The 16,057-nt window shown below is 48.2% G+C and overlaps 1 protein-coding gene across 6 annotated transcripts in view; it reads right to left on the bottom strand.

Moving 5' to 3' along the window:
- ENTPD6 (ectonucleoside triphosphate diphosphohydrolase 6) overlaps positions 1 to 15,818 on the bottom strand; it is a 32,413-nt gene extending 16,595 nt beyond the window's left edge. For 4 of the 6 annotated variants that reach the window (XR_009550285.1, XR_009550283.1, XR_009550284.1 and 1 more), the window contains exons 1-9: positions 12,773 to 13,109; positions 10,617 to 10,693; positions 8,164 to 8,307; positions 6,879 to 6,954; positions 5,496 to 5,531; positions 3,899 to 3,987; positions 3,057 to 3,136; positions 2,389 to 2,453; positions 649 to 750 (exon numbers count right to left, since the gene is read on the bottom strand). Coding sequence is in view for 3 of the 6 variants with exons in the window: in XM_060192394.1 (XP_060048377.1) it covers positions 649 to 750; positions 2,389 to 2,453; positions 3,057 to 3,136; positions 3,899 to 3,987; positions 5,496 to 5,531; positions 6,879 to 6,954; positions 8,164 to 8,307; positions 10,617 to 10,693; positions 12,773 to 13,055 (952 nt within the window). In the remaining 3 variants the exon portion in view is untranslated. Of the gene's footprint in view, positions 1 to 648; positions 751 to 2,388; positions 2,454 to 3,056; positions 3,137 to 3,898; positions 3,988 to 5,495; positions 5,532 to 6,878; positions 6,955 to 8,163; positions 8,308 to 10,616; positions 10,694 to 12,772; positions 13,111 to 15,761 lie in introns of those variants that run through there. The other 2 variants (XM_060192416.1, XM_016194388.2) reach the window with 2 other exon arrangements.
- Between the last annotated feature and the right edge of the window lie 239 nt (positions 15,819 to 16,057).

The raw sequence follows: 16,057 nt of genomic DNA, 5'->3' as shown, positions 1-16,057 counted from the left end.
AAAAAAAAAAGGAAAAATGGCTTCAGAGAGTAGTGGATTCATAATGCAGGCACTGAATCCTAGAGATAACTCTGGTGCCAATAAAAAAAGAGGAGGGAGTTGGGCGGTAGTGCAGCGGGTTAAGCGCAGATGGTGCAAAGCGTAAAGGACCGTAAGGATCCTGGTGCAAGCCACCGGCTCCCCATCTCCAGGGGAGTTGCTTCACAGGCGGTGAAGCAGGTCTGCAGGTGTCTATCTTTCTCTCCCCCTCCCTGTCTTTTCCATCTCTCTCCATTTCTCTCTGTCCTATCCAACAATGACATCAATAACAACAAGAATAATAACTACAACAACAACAACAACAAAAAAAACAAGGGCAACAAAAGAGAATAAATAAATAAATATTTAAAAAAAAAAAAGAAGGAAAGAAAGGGCAGGGAGGGAATTCTGCTGACAACAGAGACGCCTGTGCAGTCCCTGCTGTCCTCCCCATCTGTGCTGTTCTCCTACAGTATTCACAGGGGCCCAGAACCTTTCATTCTACACTGGGGGTAGGTTGTGGACTTGTTTGTGAGAGGTCTGAGCAGCCTGAGGGTTGGGGGGTGGTGGTGGTATCCCACCCATCATAACCCTCACTCAGTAGAGGTCAAACACAAGCCATCTGTCTACCTGTGTCCTGTCCTGCAATTCTGTATGCTATCTCGGCATGCTCCCACTCTCCTCTGAAGCTGGGAGGCAGGCAGGGGCTGACCAGCTCCTTTCCATCTGGAGCTGAAACAGAAAGAGAAGGCATATAAGCTCTGCAGGCTGGGCCTGGGGAGCTGAGAAGCCTCTGTGAGGGGAACTGGCATCCAGAGACTGTGCAGGTGACGTGCGCACCAGAGAACAGGTCTCCCTCCTGACAGACGGGGCCTGGCTCTGGCAGCAACTCAGCCTGGAGGTAGGGGATGTGACTCCCTCCTGCATAAGAAAAGCAGCAAGGCTGTCACTCTGGACAGGACACTGGGCTGCCTCTTGGGGCTGGGCTGATATTGAAGGGAGAAGTGGCAGCCTCATGGGCTCCAGAGGGCAGGAGTTGCGAGTCAGCTGGGGTGCAGGGCAACTCCTAGAGGCTCTGTTGTGCCGGACTCAGGTGTTCACACACAGCAGCGGGGACCCCACCCCAGCACACAGCAGTGTGCTGTGCCACCTGGCAAGACCCTCTGAACACATGTGTGTTCTTCTGGGCTGCTCCACGCCCACAAGCAGGCTGAGGCGATGATGTGGGCCTCTCTGAAGTGTAGGGACACAAGATGGCTTCCCTGCAAGGGGTGAGGCCTGCAGAGTAGCACAAAGCCTCCCATGGGCCTAACAGCCAGGCAGATGTGCTGCCGGACAAAAGCATCTGGAATCAGAGCCAGTCAGTGTACCCACTCGGGCTGGTGGGTGGCCTGGAGGGGTGGTTTCTTGTGGGCTAAATTAGGGTTCTGAAGCCCAGGGTGAGGGTTCTGGGGTATGAATGTTTCTGGTTTGCATGAAGGGAATATCATTGCTATGTTAGATGTCATGATTTTAAAGAATGAAGTTAGATAGGGTGGACCTTAAGGTAGAGAAATCCAGCTGAGTTTTCTGCCCTGTCTAGTAACCAGGGTATGCAGTACACATGGACAGGGGAGCTGGAGAGTGCAGGTGGGTGGAGGACTGGGAGAGCTGGGGTCTTGGGAGGCCAAAGAAGACACAGCTGGCTCACCTTCCCCCGAGGCATGAGGGAGGCATCAGGCCAACCATAGCTCTGAGAAGGCAGGAGACACCAGCCTTAGGCTGCAGGGCCAGGTTCCTGCCACCTCCAAGAGCTTCTGCACAGCAGGCTAAGGGCAGGGGGGCAGAGAAGCAACAGGGGCCTGGACTTGACACTATAACATCTGAGCTGACTGAGGCACCAGCTCCATCTTCAGAGAGAGCCAAGCCCACGTCTACGGTCCTGGGGAGCAAGAGACAAGTGGCCTGCCCATCAGAGGGAACCTGAGAGGAAAGCTCCCTGGCTGAGCTCTCTCTGAAAATCTTTTTTAAAAAAAGGCACCCCCAATATGGCTGATGGTTGCATGCGGTGATGTGGGCTCCCAGCGTTCTGGCTCAGAGTCACAGCAGTTTCCCTTCCTCAGGAGAAGCCAACACTTGGGCTGCTCTGACAAGCTCGGGGCATATGTTCCACAAGATGCTGCTGCTGGGAACCCCTACAAGTCTTACTAAAGGGGGGTGGCTGGGTCCTGAGTCCTGCTGCAGAGGGGCAGCTAGGGTGGGTGGGCTGCATGATAGAGGTGTGAACACCGCCCCCCCACACACACACATAGAGACACACAGAAGGAGACAGTATCCAAGGGATCCCCTTCTTCCTGCAGGCTAGGAGACCCCCCCCTCCCCAGCACTCACCAGGCTGCCCCTCCACACCACCTAGGATGGCCAGGCGAGCTGACATCAGCCCGAGCCCCAGATAGCTGTGGAAAAAAGGTCTGGGTGAGGACTGGCTGTAGGAGGAAGTCGGGAGCAGGGGGGTCCCCTCAGCTCCACCACCTGCCTAGACCGAGCCAGTGGGGAATGGAAGAAGCTCAGGGCAGGGCAGCTCCTAGGCCTGTCTGCTTCTGCTAGAAGCCCCACGCAGAGTGATGACAGGAATTAAGCAAACAAGATCCACTCTAGTCCACTGTCCTGGGTGCTGTGGACACCAGGGCAGGACACTTGCCCTGCTCTCCAGGCAGTGCAGGGGCATCCTGACAGGGCCTGTGGAGGGTGCTCACAGCAAACACGTGCAGGGGCCTCCTGCTCAGAGTGTGGGCTCTCGCTCACGCCAGATGGAAGCCCCCTCAAAGCAAGGCAGGTGGGGATAGAAAAGGAGTGAGACTGCACAGGAAGACTGGACAGGTGGGGAGAGGAGAAGCAGGCTGGAGAGGAATGTAGAGGAAAACGGGTTGTTGCGAGGGCAGCATGGGGGACAGTGGTGGTGTGACCAGGCACCCTTGACTGAATATGGGTCTCATTCATCTTGTGAGTGAGCACCAAAGGCCAGTGGCAGAGTCCTCACCTCAGTCCCCACAACAAACCTGTGGGCGTAGAGCCTGTAGGTCCTGTTAAACATCTGCAGTGCAGTCAGGTGGCCAGGGGGTGCAGCCTGAAGGGTGTCCTGGGGAAGATGGGGGGGTTTACTGTCTCTCCCACTGGGCTCCCTAGTCACTGTCCCCTTCCTGTATTTATCTGGGAAGAGCAGGGCTGGTTTACACATTCGGTGGGAGAGAATGGGACCAGCAGCCACCCCAAAGGGAAACTGCCCTGCCTAAGAATAGCCTCTCCTGCCTCCCATCCCAAGGCTCAGTTCACAACTGAGTCTCTTCTGCAGAAACAAACAAATGGTAATGTCAAAGGACGGGTGAGGGGGGACTCTCTGGAAAACAAGGATGCTCCTGGTGGCAGACAACTTCCTGGGGCACAGTGACCTGTGGCCCGAGGCCTCCCATCCCTTGGGCAGACTAACCAAGTGGGAGTGCACCCCACATTTTGCAGCCCAAAGGTACCATCTAGTGTATCACCTTGTTGAAGAATTGATCTCTGCTATTTTTTTTTCCCTCATGCAGTTAAAGTCAGCGAAGGGGCTGGAAGTCAGCTCCATGGCCAGGCACTGCCCTGTTATTGTGCTGCCTTGGCACCTGGGAGCATCACTCTGTGACCTCTTCCCACCTCCCTCAGTGGGATAGGAGCTGAAGCTGTGCCTATACATGGTTCTGGTTCAGAAAAAAAAAAAAAAAATCAATGTGAAGAAGCCATGAGTTGCCTGAACATGGCCCTTGGGAGAGAAGCTGACTGGCTGACAGAGCAGCAGCAGATCGGGGCCTCTCCCTCAGAGCTGGCTGCACAGGGCCCATGGCCTCAGAGGGTAGGGGCAGGTTACCTCGGATCTTGGCAGGAAGGAGATCTGAGTGGACCCTCCGCCCAAGTCCAGCATGCCTACATTCCTGCTTCCTGGGTTTTCCAAACGGCCTGGAGCACAGAATGAAGCACATAGCACACAGATGAGAACAGGGGGGAGAGCAACGGGAGGCAGACAGGAGACAGCAGCTGTGCAGCTCCTGAGAAATCTCCATTTATGGAGGTGCTCGCTCAGTGTTGAGGGCCAGGAGCAATGGGGCCATTGACTGTGGGATTTTCTGAAAGGACAAGGCTGACTTTCACAGAGTAGCTGGCAGCTAAGCCCATTGGGCAGGGCACACCAGTCACTTGTTGACATTCCCCAGGCCTCCTGCCCACTGCCCACTGCATTCAGGGACCCTCCCTCCCTGAGGCAGGTCCTCAAGGACACCTTTCTTTCCATGCACACACCAGACATGCACTCTTTTCTGGAATTAATGGGAAAGGGACAAAAACACACACAGATGCAGAAATTTCTTAGAAAAATGCCTCCTTTGCTCCCTGTTTCCCAGGACAGGTGTTTCTGCTTCCTGTTTGGCCCATAGCAGAGGCCACCAGCCTGGCAGAGGTGAGAGCATCTACAGAGCAGGAAGGCCTGCCTGCTATGTGTATGGCTTCTATCAGAAAGGAGAGGACAGAGTCTGCTGGGTGTTGCTGCTGGGAAAGGACAGGCCCATAATGAGTGACTGTCACCCCAGGGAGCAGAGGGGCAGAGCCATGCCTGGTGGCTAAGCATCTCAGCTAGTATAGAAGTTGGGCCTCACTGAATAACCATCACCCAGGCTACAGAAAAGCCCCTTTCGGGCTGGGGAGACAGCACAAGAGTTCTGTAAAAAGAAAAACCTTCCTGCCTGAGGCTCTGAGGTCTCAGATTCAATGCCCAGTACCACCATTAACCAGAGTTCAGCAAGGCTCTGGTCTCCCTCTCTTTCATTAAAGATAAGTAATAAAATGAGAGAGAGAGAGAGAGAGAGAGAGAGAGAGAGAGAGAGAAAGGCCCCTTTCCTAGCACTCAGGCCTGCAGGCTCACTGGCTACCCTGACGAGTCCAATGAACATCAACAGCAGCTCTGGGCCAGTAACACACTGAATGCCCAGGGCAGGAGATAGGACAGCTGGTATAGCAAAAGCCTTCCCATGCACATGAAGCCCCAGTACCCCTTGAAAGCTCCACAGCCACAGAGGAAGCTCCAAAGATGGTAAAACAGTGTTGCCATGTTTCTTCTCTCTGTTTCTTTCCCTCTTCCTGTCTGTCTCTGTATGTAACGAAAAGGTAAAAACTGGACCAGGAGAGGTGGATTCTCGTGTGTGCAAGGTTCTGGCTTTGTAAGAAAGAAAGAAAGAAAGAAAGAAAGGAAGAAAGAAAGAAAGAAAGAAAGAAAGAAAGAGAGAAAGGAAGGAAAGAAGAAAGAAAGAAAGAAAGAAAGAAAGAAAGAAAGAAAGAAAGGAAGAAAGGAAGGAAGGAAGGAAGGAAGGAAGCCTGACAACTAACCAAACCAGCCCCAAAGGGACCACTGTAGAAAAGCCCTTGTGATGGAGAACAGTCTTGCGAGCTGCCCTCCTCTAGGGAAGGAAACACACCTGTGAGGAAGTTGACAGTGATCCAGGCAGATACACCTGCAAGAGACCACAGACAGTGTGTGAATGACTGGGGGAGGGAGCTTCACCACGATGAATGGAGCTTGTATGATAGCTCTCCTGTGTCAGGAACATGAAGGGGCCTTGTCCTCATGACACATCCGCTAGCAACAAGAGCATGCTTGTGGTATCTGCCAAGCTGCTCAAGATGTCGGGGGCCAGAGGAATAGCTCATGTGGACACTGCGCTGCCCTGCCATGTGATAGACTCAGGTCTAGTCTGGCCTCCGCTGCCTGGAAGGAAGCTTCCACGCTACAGTCTTTTTCTTTCTCTGCCTCTAGCAAATAATAATAATAATAATAATAATAATTTCTACAATTAACTAGAAAGGGACAAAAATCCACGTGGACTCAGAAACATCTAAGGAAAGGTGCTCCTTTGTTCCTTGTTTCCAGGAACAGATATCTCTGCTGTTTGACCTATTTCAGAGGCAATGGAAACATAAAAACTAAAACATTCTAGGGTATTCTACCAGTCACATCTTTCAATACTTTTATCATCAATTGCCCCTTGTTAGAAGAGTGAGGAAGAGCACCAAATGTTCTTGGCTCTACTCATACTAGAATTCTTCTAATATTTATACATGAGGGAGAAGGAGATACGACCAAAACATTAATCCATTAGCCTGGCACATGTAATGCAGGAGCTCAGACTCAGGACCTCTTGACCTAGAGGCCAATGCTCTATCCACTGAGCCACCTCTTAGGCAACTCCACTAACTCTTAAGGTTTCATTCAATATCAGTGATCATCAAGGAATCTCATTTAAGATCTTCTCAGAATCAACAGCATTGTAAACACAGTCGTATGTTCTTAAAACTCAAAAATAGGAGGGACTTGGCAGGGGGTGTACCTGGCAGAGCACACATGTTACAGTGTGTAAGGACCCAGTTTCAAGCCCCTGGGCTCCACCTCCTGGGGAGAAGCTTCATGAGTGAGTGGTGAAGCAGGGCTGCAGGTGTCTCTCTCTTTCTCTCTCTCTTTCTCAATTTCTCTCTGTCTCATCAAGGAAAAAAATGGCTGCCAATAGCGGCGGATTCATGCTGCAAGCACAGAGCTCTAGTAACGACCTTGATGGCAAGGAAAAACGAAACAAACTAAAAATATAGGTTTTTAGGACCTTTGCTTATGGCAGATTCAGAGCTGTCAAGATGAGACCTTGTCTATAAACTGGCCTCAGAGGCCCCCTGACACAGTTAGCTCGTGGCATGGAATGAGCCCGCTGGGCCGCTCTGCCCACCCACTCTTCTGACTTGGGAAGTGGCAAGGGCAGCCCTCCATAGCCATCACACCAGCAGCCAGGTACACAGGGCATTAGCAACTGTACCTTCATCTGTCCCATTCATGATGGAAACGCAGTCGTCCCTCACAAGGAAAGGTGATGCTTTGAATACTTCTTTCACCTAACGCAAAGAGACACACATCTTTATTCTTTAGAAGCTTAAGTTCATACCCCCCCCCACCCCCTGCCCTTATGCCAGGCCTTCAGAAATTGACAAGAAACACCAGAGGGCTCTGGCTAGTGCTGATAAGCCACAGGCTCAAGACTTGTGTTCTGCTTTGCCAATTTTCTGCATATGACTCCCCGCCTGGTCTACTCCCTCAAGGCGCCTGCTGCAGGGAGAGCCCTCAGTCCACTCTGAACAGGAGGTGCTGTGGGGAGCACCCAGCTTGCTGGGTCCCCACATGCTTTCTACTTCAGCAATGGGGACCATGGGGCAGGAAGCCTCAGCAGGCCTGGCTTAAGGGTCTGTGCAGCCTGGCAGACTGCACCCAGGAGGTGAGTTTGGTAGAAGTCACTGGACCACCTGCACAAAGTATCAGCTGGCGTTTGCCAATTTCCCCCTCCCCACACTTTTTTTTTTTTTACTAGAGCACTGCTTAATTCTGGCTTACAGTAGTGCAGGGATTGAACCTGGGACTTTGGAGCCTCAGGTATGAGAGTCTCTTTGCATAATCATTTTTGTGGCAAGACTTGATACACAGACTCTTGAGAACACCTGGATGCCCCAAACATACCTGTGTCCCACAATGTGACTGGAGTATGAGAAAGTCATTTGAGTACATGGCATGTACAGGGATTCATCATGTAGCAGCGGAATAGTTTAAAGACAATACGGAGGGTGAGAAGGACTATCTTGCTTACAAAAATTTCCCTCACACATCTGATAGAACTCTTCAAGCTCCTGCTACAGTTAGTGTTGACAGCCTTCTTGGAATACAGCAGTGGAGTCAGAGGAGGCTGAGGGGCCTCTTCACTCACTGCACCTGCCTATCCACGTGAGACCAGGACAAGCAGCTCCCAGCTTGAGCTCGTGGATGTCTGACATACAGAGAGTCCTGGTATAGAAAGAAGCCCTTCAAAAGCACAGTGCCTTTTAAAACCAAAATAGCTGCTTTTATTATAAAATATATTCATTATGCATAGCCTGGGTAGCTTTGAGAAAGAAAACAAAATCCATCTGTGATTCATCCACCTCAAAGTGATACTGGTGACACTTCATTGTGGACCCCTCTTCAGACTGTGTCTGCACAGCCTGTCTGACAGCTCAGTCACAGGATGGCTATTTACTGTTTACAGTTATCGTAAGCCCCAGGGAAATGCTTTTCACCTTTTGCAGTAGCTTCTGAGCCTTTTCTCCTGGTAACAGGCGTAAACCTGCTGTGGCCTTGAGGACCAATGGGGTGGCCTTCCAGAAGTTAAAAGGGATATCTTGTTTTGCTACGTCCAATAACTCCTGAATTCCTAAAGTGCTCTGTGAACAAAAGGAAAGAATACACATTGTTCTTAAGTGTGCACAGAGCATTCTCAAGGATTGACCATGTATTGGGGCAGCCTTTATAAATGTTGAACTTATAAAAAAATATCTTTCTGATCTTAAGGCTGTGAGGTTAGAAATCTAAGACAACAATGTGCAAGGACCTGGGTTCAAGCCCCCGACCCCACCTGCAGGGGGAAAGCTTTGCAAGTGGTGAAGCAGTGCTGCAGGTGTCTCTCTGTCTCTCTCCCTCTGTAACACCTCTCCCTCTTGATTTCTGGCTGTCTCTAAAAAAAAGAAAAGAAAAGAAAAGAAATCTAAGACAAAAAGAAACAAACCCAAACTATGGAAACTGAACAATACACTTCTGAATAACACCTGGGTCAATGAAGAAATCAAACTTAAAAATGACTTGGAGAACAAGGAAAATCAAGAAACCAGCTACCAGACACTGTGGGATGCAGCAAAAGTCGCCTTAAGAGGGAAGTTTATAGCAATATAGGCCCATATTAACAAACAGCAAAAACCTCAAGTAAGTTACCTAACATCACAACTGCATCAACTAGAAAAAGAGCAACAAAGAGACCCAAAAGTCAGCAGGAGGAAGGAAATAGTCAAAATCAAAGCATAAATTAATAAAATAGAAGTGCATGTGGCGCAAAGCACAAGGACCAGCGTAAGGATCCTGGTTCGAGCCCCGGGTCCTCACCTGCAGAAGAGTCGCTTCACAGGCGGTGAGGCAGGTCTGCAGGTGTCTGTCTTTCTCTCCCCTCTCTGTCTTCCCCTCCTCTCTCCATTTCTCTCTGTCCTAGCCAACGATGACATCAATAACAATAATAATAACTACAACAATAAAAAAACAAGGGCAACAAAAGAAAACAAATACATATTTTAAAAATTAATAAAATAGGATCCAGAGAGGATCTAAAAGATTAATGACACCAAGACCTGGTTCTTTGCAAGAATACATAAAAATATGAACTGGGTTCGAGCTCCTGGCTCTCCACTTGCGGGGGAGTCGCTTCACGGGTGGTGAAACAGGTCTGCAGGTGTCTATCTTTCTCTCTCCCTCTCTGTGTTCCCCTCCTCTCTCCATTTCTCTTGTCTCATCTAACAACAATGACATCAATAACAATAATAATAGCCACAACAACAATTAAAAGAAAACAAGGGCAACAAAAGGGAAAATAAATATTAAAAAAACCAAAAAAACATAAACTGGGAGCCAGGTGGTAGTGTAACGGGTTAAGTGTAGGTGGCACAAAGCGCAAGGACCAGCATAAGAATCCCAGTTTGAGCCTCCGGCTCCCCACCTGCAGGGGAGTTGCTTCACCCGGGTCCTCACCTGCAGAAGAGTCACTTCACAGGCGGTGAAGCAGGTCTGCAGGTGTCTTTCTCTCCCCTTCTTTGTCTTCCCCTCCTCTCTCCATTTCCCTGTCCTATCCAACAACGATGACAGCAATAACAATGATAACAACAACAATGATAAAAATTTAAAAAAAGCCTCCAGGAATAGTGGATTCGTAGTGCAGGCACCAGAGCCCCAGCGATAACCCTGGAGCCAAAATAAATAAATAAATAAATAAATAAATAAAATAACACTACTACCGACAAGACTCACACACCCACACAAAAAAGGGTGGGGTGCATGGGGGAGGAACCACATGATAAAAGCAATCAGTTCTGGAGAGGAAGGGACTCTGCCACTTTACTGGTGAGAATGCAAAGCCCTTTTGGAAGACTGTACGGAGACTCCTTAAACAACTAAAAAGGAATTACCCTATGATCCAGCAGTACTAATCTTAGGCATTTACCCAAAGGACACTCAAACACTAATTAGAAAGGACATATGCACCGTGCTCGTAGCTGCATTATTCACAGTTACCAGTGCAGGTGCAAGCTAAATGCCAATCAACAGATGACTTGCTAAAGAAGTTATGAAATATATACTCCACGGAATACTACTCAGCAACCAAAAAAGATGATATTGCGCCCTTTGGTCCAGAATAGAAGGAATTGAAGGTGATTATGCTTAGCAACGTAAGAGGTGAAAGACAACATCTGGATGCTTTCACTCATGTGTGGAATCTAGAGAATTGATGATACACATGAACTTGGAAAAAATAACAAATAAAAAACCAAGAGTAAACAAACCATTTCTAAGACTGTGAGAACTATGGTGAGACATGGGGGCGGGGAGGGAGGGCAACACAAAAGTTCGGTGATGGGTGTGGTGGGAGGGAATCCCACAATCTTATAACCTTGTACATCACTATCAGCCACAAATTTTAAGGGATATTGGTTACCTTTTCAATGTCATCAGCGTAAGCAGAAAGACCTGGCTCCAGTGCTTTGAAGGTTTCACGTTTCAAGGTAGGAGTTTCTAAGGTGAAAAGATGTTTTTTAAAAAGGAAAATAAGAATACTGACAACCACAGCTCTCTCCGTCAGGCATGTGAAAGAGACTACTCTCAGATTACTGGGAGATGGCTCAGTGGAAAGGCATTAATTCCCAATATCTCATGCGCCAGAGTGATTTTTTTGTTTTTTTCTTTCCACTCTTGCCTCCCCCCCAAGTAAAACGTAAAGCAGTATTTTAAGGAGCCCAGCAGCGGCACAAGGGCCTAGGTTTGAGTCACTACTCCCCACCTGCAGGGGGAGACTTAACGAGCAGTGAAGTAGTTATCACTCTATCTCTCTCCCTTTCTATCTTCTCCTCTCCACTCAATTTCTCTCTGTCCAACCCAATTAAAAAAACTGAATTAAAAACATTTTTAATAAAAAATAAAGTAATATTTTTAAATGACACTCCCAGAATGACAGGAGCCCCTCCACTGTTTCTTGTCTATATTCTGCCTCTTTAGTTCAATGAGGCAACATGAACAATATAGGCCATGTTTTGGTCAAACTAAAAAAAAACAAGTAACTCATTTATTGAGCTGTAATCTAACTACAAAGTTGTTACACAATTAAAGTCTTCTTTTTTTTTTTTTTTCCTCCAGGGTTATTGCTGGGCTCGGTGCCTGCACCATGAATCCACCGCTCCTGGAGGCCATTTTTTTCCCCTTTTGTTGCCCTTGTTGTTGTAGCCTCGTTGTGGTTATTATTATTGCCCTTGTTGAGGCTATTCGTTGTTGGATAGGACAGAGAGAAATGGAGAGAGGAGGGGAAGACAGAGAAGGGGAGAGAAAGATAGACACCTGCAGACCTGCTTCACCGCCTGTGAAGCAACTCCCCTGCAGGTGGGGAGCCGGGGGCTCGAACTGGGATCCTTACGCCGGTTTTGCGCTTTGCGCCACATGCGCTTAACCCACTGCGCCACCGCCCGACCCCCTAAAGTCTTCATTTTAACCACAGCTCATTCTTCATGAGTCAAGAAATGGAGGATTATGGCAGAAGATTTCAAAGGACAAATGTGAAAATTTCTGATAGTGTGAGGAATGTAGCAAGGGTTCTAAAGAATATTTGTCTTCTTCCTTAAAAAAAGAGAGGAAAAAAAAGTGTGCTGTTGAGTTCCCCTATTTTGGGACTTTTACTAATTTTCTGTTTGTTGTTAAGTGTTAGTTTAATTCCACTGTGGTCTGAGAAGATGCTTAGGATGGTTTCAATTCTCTGAATTTACAGACACTGTCTTTGTGGCCCAACATATGGTCTATCCTTGAGAATGTCTCAAGCGGACCTGAAAAGAATGTGTATTCCAGTTCCTTGGGGTGGAGGACTCTGAAATGTCCAGTAGGTCTTGTCTATCTATCATGTCTTTTAATTTTTTTTTAGATTTCATTTATTTATTCATGAGAAATGATAGGAGAGAAAGAACCAGCCATCAGGCTGGTACATGTGCTACCAGGGATCGAACTCAGGACCTCATGCTTGAGGTTCAAAGCCCTATCCACTGTGCCACCTCCTGGACCACACATCTTTTAATTCTTTTGTTTCTTTATTAACTCTCAGCCTAGATGATCTGTCAAGTTGAGAGAGTGGGTGTTGAAGTCTCCTGCTGTTACTGTGTTGCTACTGATAAATTTTCATAGCTCTTTCAGTAGATGTTTGATATGTTTAGATGGCCCCTCACTGGGTGCATAGAAGTTAATACGTCCCCTTGGTTGACTGATCCCTTGAGAACTATGTACTGTCCATCCCTATCTTTCTTTACTTTATTTTAAAGTCTTTTGTGTCAGATATGAGCATAGCTGTTTCTGCCATTTTCTATGGTCCAATGGCTTGTATAATAGTTTTCCAGCCTTTCACTTTGAGTCTATGTTTTTTGTCCTAAGCAGGGAACATGATGCCTCCTGGTCCACACACTGGGCAAGGGGTGCCTTTTGGTCCCACATGCTGACCATGGTGCTACATTTGAATGAGTGCAGATGGGTCTAAGGCAGGGTCCAGAAAGCACCTAGATTTCCAGGGAGGACACCTCGAGCCCTCTACAGTGCCCATGTTGGGGCCCCTGAGTGCCATACCTCCAGGCCGCTGGGAGAAGTGGAAGATGTGCACTCGGGTGCCTGTGCTCCCAGCGTCAAACATGATGCCGTAGAAAGCCTGGTGGCTGAGAGGGGCCATGGCTGGGGGTATCCTTGTCCTTTGTCCCCCTCGGCCTCCCGAGGCCACCTCTGTGATGCTGAGCAGGGCCTGAGCTCCAGATGCCCAGTGCCACTTGATGTAGGCAACATAGAGAAGCAGGCAGACAGACAGCCCCAGAGGGTACGCGGCCCTCGGCAGCCTCAGGCCCCCACTGCTCCTCATGTCTCTGCCTGTGGAGACCTGGACCCCGGCTGATGGAGGGAAAGAGGAGCGCCAGGAGAGACATGTTAGACTTTGAATTACATCAAGTTCACTGGCAAAATGTTCAAATGGAAACTGGCCTGCAGCCCTACCTTCTAAACTGGGATATTTATTTGACCTTCAAAATAATCCTGGAAGCCATGGTCCTATTTTTCTTTTAATATCCTATTTATTTACTGGACAGAGACAGAGAGAAACTGAGATAGAATGGAGGGATAGAGAGGGAGAGACACAGAGAGATATCTGCAGCCCTGTTTTACCACTCAGGAAACTTGCCTCCTCCAGGTGGGACAGGAGATTGAACCCAAGCCCTTTTGCATTGTAGCATGTGCCCTTAACCAGGTGCACCACCTCCCATACCCATGATCCTGTGTTACAGAAGGGGAACTAAGGGGAGTCAGGTGATAGCACAGCGGGTTAAGCGCAGGTGGCGCAAGGTGCAAGGACCGGGGTAGTAACCCAGTTGGAGCCCCCGGCTCCCCACCTACACAGGAGTTGCTTCACAAGCGGTGAAGCAGGTCTGCAGGTGTCTATCTTTCTCTCCTCCTCTCTGTCTTCCCCTCCTCTCTCCATTTCTCTCTGTCCTATCCAACAACGACAACATCTATAACAACAACAACTACAACAACAACAACAAAAAAGGCAACAAAAATATATATAGTGGGGAACTAAGGTCTGTAAGGACTGGAGAGGGCTGGGTTGGTGAAATAGCCCACCTGGACAGTGCACTGCTTTGCCATGTGTATGACCCAGGTTTGAATCTGACCCCGTCATACTGAAGGAGGATTTGCTGCTGTGGTCTCTCTCTCTTTCTGCCTCTCTGTCGTCTCTGTCTCTATGAGAGAGAGAGAGAAACAGAGACAGAAAGAGACAGAGACTGACTAAAGGGGCGCTGGTAAACGTTCTCCCAGCAGAGTGCATATATGCTGCCGTGCACCAGGACATGGATCTGAGCCCCGGCTACCACACAGCGCATGTGCAGTGAGGAGTCTTCATGACTGCTGCAGTGTCTTTCTTCTCTCTGCCTCTCACTCTCTGAGCCCCTGGTGGCCAAAAATACAAATAACAAAACAGAGAACCTGTTCAAGTTTGTGGGTCCCATCAGTGCAAGCTCAGGGCACAGACTGCTCCATTACCCTTAAACACAGTTTCAAAAAAATGATTTTTGGGTCCCTTGCTATTAAAACCAAACAACAAAACAAACATATGAATGATGTCTCTAGACCTTCTAATGTATCCACTCTATTTTTTTTCTCCCATCCAGGCAGCATATATGGTATTGACTTTATTGACAGCAAATCCTTCTAAGGATGTAAAATTCTACCCCTGGGGAGCTGGGTGGTAGCACACCTGGCTGAGTGCACATGTTACAATGTGCAAGGACCCAGGTTTAAACCACCGGTCCCCATCTACTAGGGGGAAAGCTTTGTGAGTGGTAAAGCAGTGCTGAAGGTGGCTCTGTTGTCTCTCCCTCTCTATCACACTCTTCCTTCTCTGGCTATCTCTATCCAATATATAGAGATAATAAATATAGAGATAATAAAAAGAAGAATAAAATAAAATTCTACCCCTGGGCTGAGAAGAAAGCACAGTGATTATGCAAAACACTTTCATGCCTGAGGCTCCCTTGACCCTAGTTCAACTTTGTAAACTTTTGTAAGCCAGAGCTGAGCAATGCTCTGGTTTAAAAAAAAAAAAAAAAAAAGGAAGGGAAGAAAGAAAAAAGTAACAGAGGTCAGGAGTTGACACACCTAGTAGAGCACACACATCACATAGTGTGCAAGGACCCAGGTTCAAGCCCTTAGTCTCCACCTGCAGGGAGAAAGCTTCACAAGTCTTCAAGTGTCTCACTTCCTCCCTATCTCTCTTCCCTCTAAATTTCTCTGTCCTATCAAATAAAATAAATAAAGGGGGCCAAGTGGTGGCACACCTGGTTAAGTGCACACATGACAGGTTCAAGCCCCTGGTCCCCACCTGCAGAGGGAAAGCTTCATGAGTGGTGAAGCAGGGCTGCAGGTGTCTCTCTGTCTCTTTCCTTCTCTATCTACCCCTCCTATCTCAATTTCTCTCTGTCTCTATCCAATAATAAATAAATAAATAGTAAAAAATTAAAATAAAGAAAATACTTTAAAAATTAATTAATTAATTCCCTTTTGTTGCCCTTGTTGTTTTATTGTTGTCGTCATTGTTGGATAGGACAGAGAGAAATGAAGACAGGAGGGGGAAGACAGAGAGGGGGAGAGAAAGACAGACACCTGCAGACCTGCTTCACCACTTGTGAAGCAACTCCTGTGCAGGTGGGGAGCTGGGGGCTTGAACTGCAATCCTTATGCTGGTCCTTGTGCTTTGTGCCACCTGCGCTTAACCCGCTGTGCTATAGCCCAGACTCCCAGAAAATACTTTTTAAAAAGTAACCTTTAGGGTGGAGGGTAGATAGCATAATGGTTATGCAAACAGACTCTCATGCCTGAGGCTCCAAAGTCCCAGGTTCAATCCCCCCCCACCATAAGCCAGAGCTGAACAGTGCTCTGGTTAAAAAAAAAAAAAAAGTAACCTTTAACATAGACTAGTTGTGTCAGCAGAGGCCTGGGGGCTGGCACTTAGGACAGGGCACACAGTGACTGGTTCCCTGTGGCAGCCCAGGGCCTGAGGTCCATAATGACTTGCCTGGGGCCACACGGCAGGCATGTGGGGAGGTGCAGGGATGGTTCCAGCTTCTGTCTCCAAGTCAGATGCACTTCATCACTTCATTGTCCCTGTTAATACAAGACTTTGTTTTAGAAACCAAAATCACACACATGACATGACATACAAGTAACCCTTAACGCTACACACAAGGAAGTTCTCAGTGACATAAACAGTCCAGAGAGAACATAAAATTGCAGGAGCACAGAACCGGGAAGATCCTGACCCACAGGACTAAGCCCCAAAGTTAAGCTCCTTCCACTGGGTCCAAGGCAGGT

Source organism: Erinaceus europaeus, chromosome 1 (genome assembly GCF_950295315.1).
Source record: "Erinaceus europaeus chromosome 1, mEriEur2.1, whole genome shotgun sequence".
Classification (NCBI taxonomy): Eukaryota; Metazoa; Chordata; class Mammalia; order Eulipotyphla; family Erinaceidae; genus Erinaceus; species Erinaceus europaeus.
The sequence above is the reverse complement of the archived record's forward strand: the minus strand, read 5'-3'. Positions and strand labels throughout refer to the sequence as shown.